Raw genomic sequence first — 1030 nt, 5'->3', positions numbered from 1 at the left:
CCTCCAGATGCCCGATGTTCGTCTTCACTGCGCCCAGCACGAGCGGTCGCTCCTCGCTACGCCCCAGCCCGTACACAGCTTTCAAAGCCCCGACTTCGATCGGGTCACCCAGTGCTGTGCCTGTCCCATGCGTCTCGACGTACTCCACGTCCAGCGGTGAGACCTGCGCTTCTTGCAAGGCCGTCAAGATCACCTCTTCTTGCGATGGACCATTCGGCGCCGTCAAGCTCGCGCTGCGACCGTCTTGATTCACTGCGCTCCCCCTCACCACTGCCAACACACGATCGCCTGCCGCAGTTGCATCCGACAAACGCTTCAGCACCAACCCACTACAGCCTTCGCCACGCACATATCCATCGGCGGACTCGTCGAAGGTCTTGCATCGCCCACTCATTGATAACATCCGTGCTTTGCAATGCGCAACAGTTACATGAGGAGTTAACATAAGATTGACGCCAGCAACAAAGGCTAAGCTACAACGTCCTCGTTTCAGGTTCTGTGCAGCTATATCTAACGCTACTAGCCCTGACGAGCACGCCGTATCCATGCTCACACTTGGACCCTTCAATCCTAAGATATACGATACCCGGTTCGCTGCGATCGAGGCAGCCGCCCCGGTTCCTGTGTAGACCGACGCCCATTCCGACATAAGCCTCGTCCAATCGTTCGTTGAGATACCTACAAAAACACCGGTGGAACTCTGCAATAAGGATCCCTTTGATTCTCCAGCAACGTACAGCGCTGTATATCCAACCTCAAGCAACAACCGCTGCTGTGGATCCATACTACTAGCTTCCATGGCAGAGATTCCAAAGAACGCTGCATCAAACAGCTCCACATCATCGATGAAACCACCATGACGCACATAGCATTTGTTCTCCGCGTCAGGGTTAGCGTCGTATACCTTGTCCACGTCCCATCGGCTTGCCGGCACTTCCACAATGCCGTCGCGACCTTCCGCAAGCATCTCCCAGAAAGCCGCTGGACTGTCGCTCCCGCCGGGCAGCCGACACGCCATACCCACCACCGC

At 56.3% G+C, this 1030-nt stretch overlaps 1 protein-coding gene across 1 annotated transcript; it reads right to left on the bottom strand.

The window, feature by feature from the left end:
- Positions 1 to 28: 28 nt before the first annotated feature.
- On the bottom strand, positions 29 to 1018 carry NGA_0726500 (beta-ketoacyl synthase; the record flags this gene model as incomplete). Its single annotated transcript, XM_005852281.1, is given in 2 exon segments — positions 29 to 678; positions 691 to 1018. Coding segments are annotated over 2 exon segments (978 nt in total), but the record flags the coding sequence as incomplete, so codon positions are not given.
- Positions 1019 to 1030: the final 12 nt, after the last annotated feature.

This window comes from Nannochloropsis gaditana (assembly GCF_000240725.1).
Source record: "Nannochloropsis gaditana CCMP526 unplaced genomic scaffold scaffold1571, whole genome shotgun sequence".
In the NCBI taxonomy this organism is placed as follows: domain Eukaryota; class Eustigmatophyceae; order Eustigmatales; family Monodopsidaceae; genus Microchloropsis; species Microchloropsis gaditana.
This window is presented reverse-complemented; position numbering and strand designations above follow the sequence as displayed.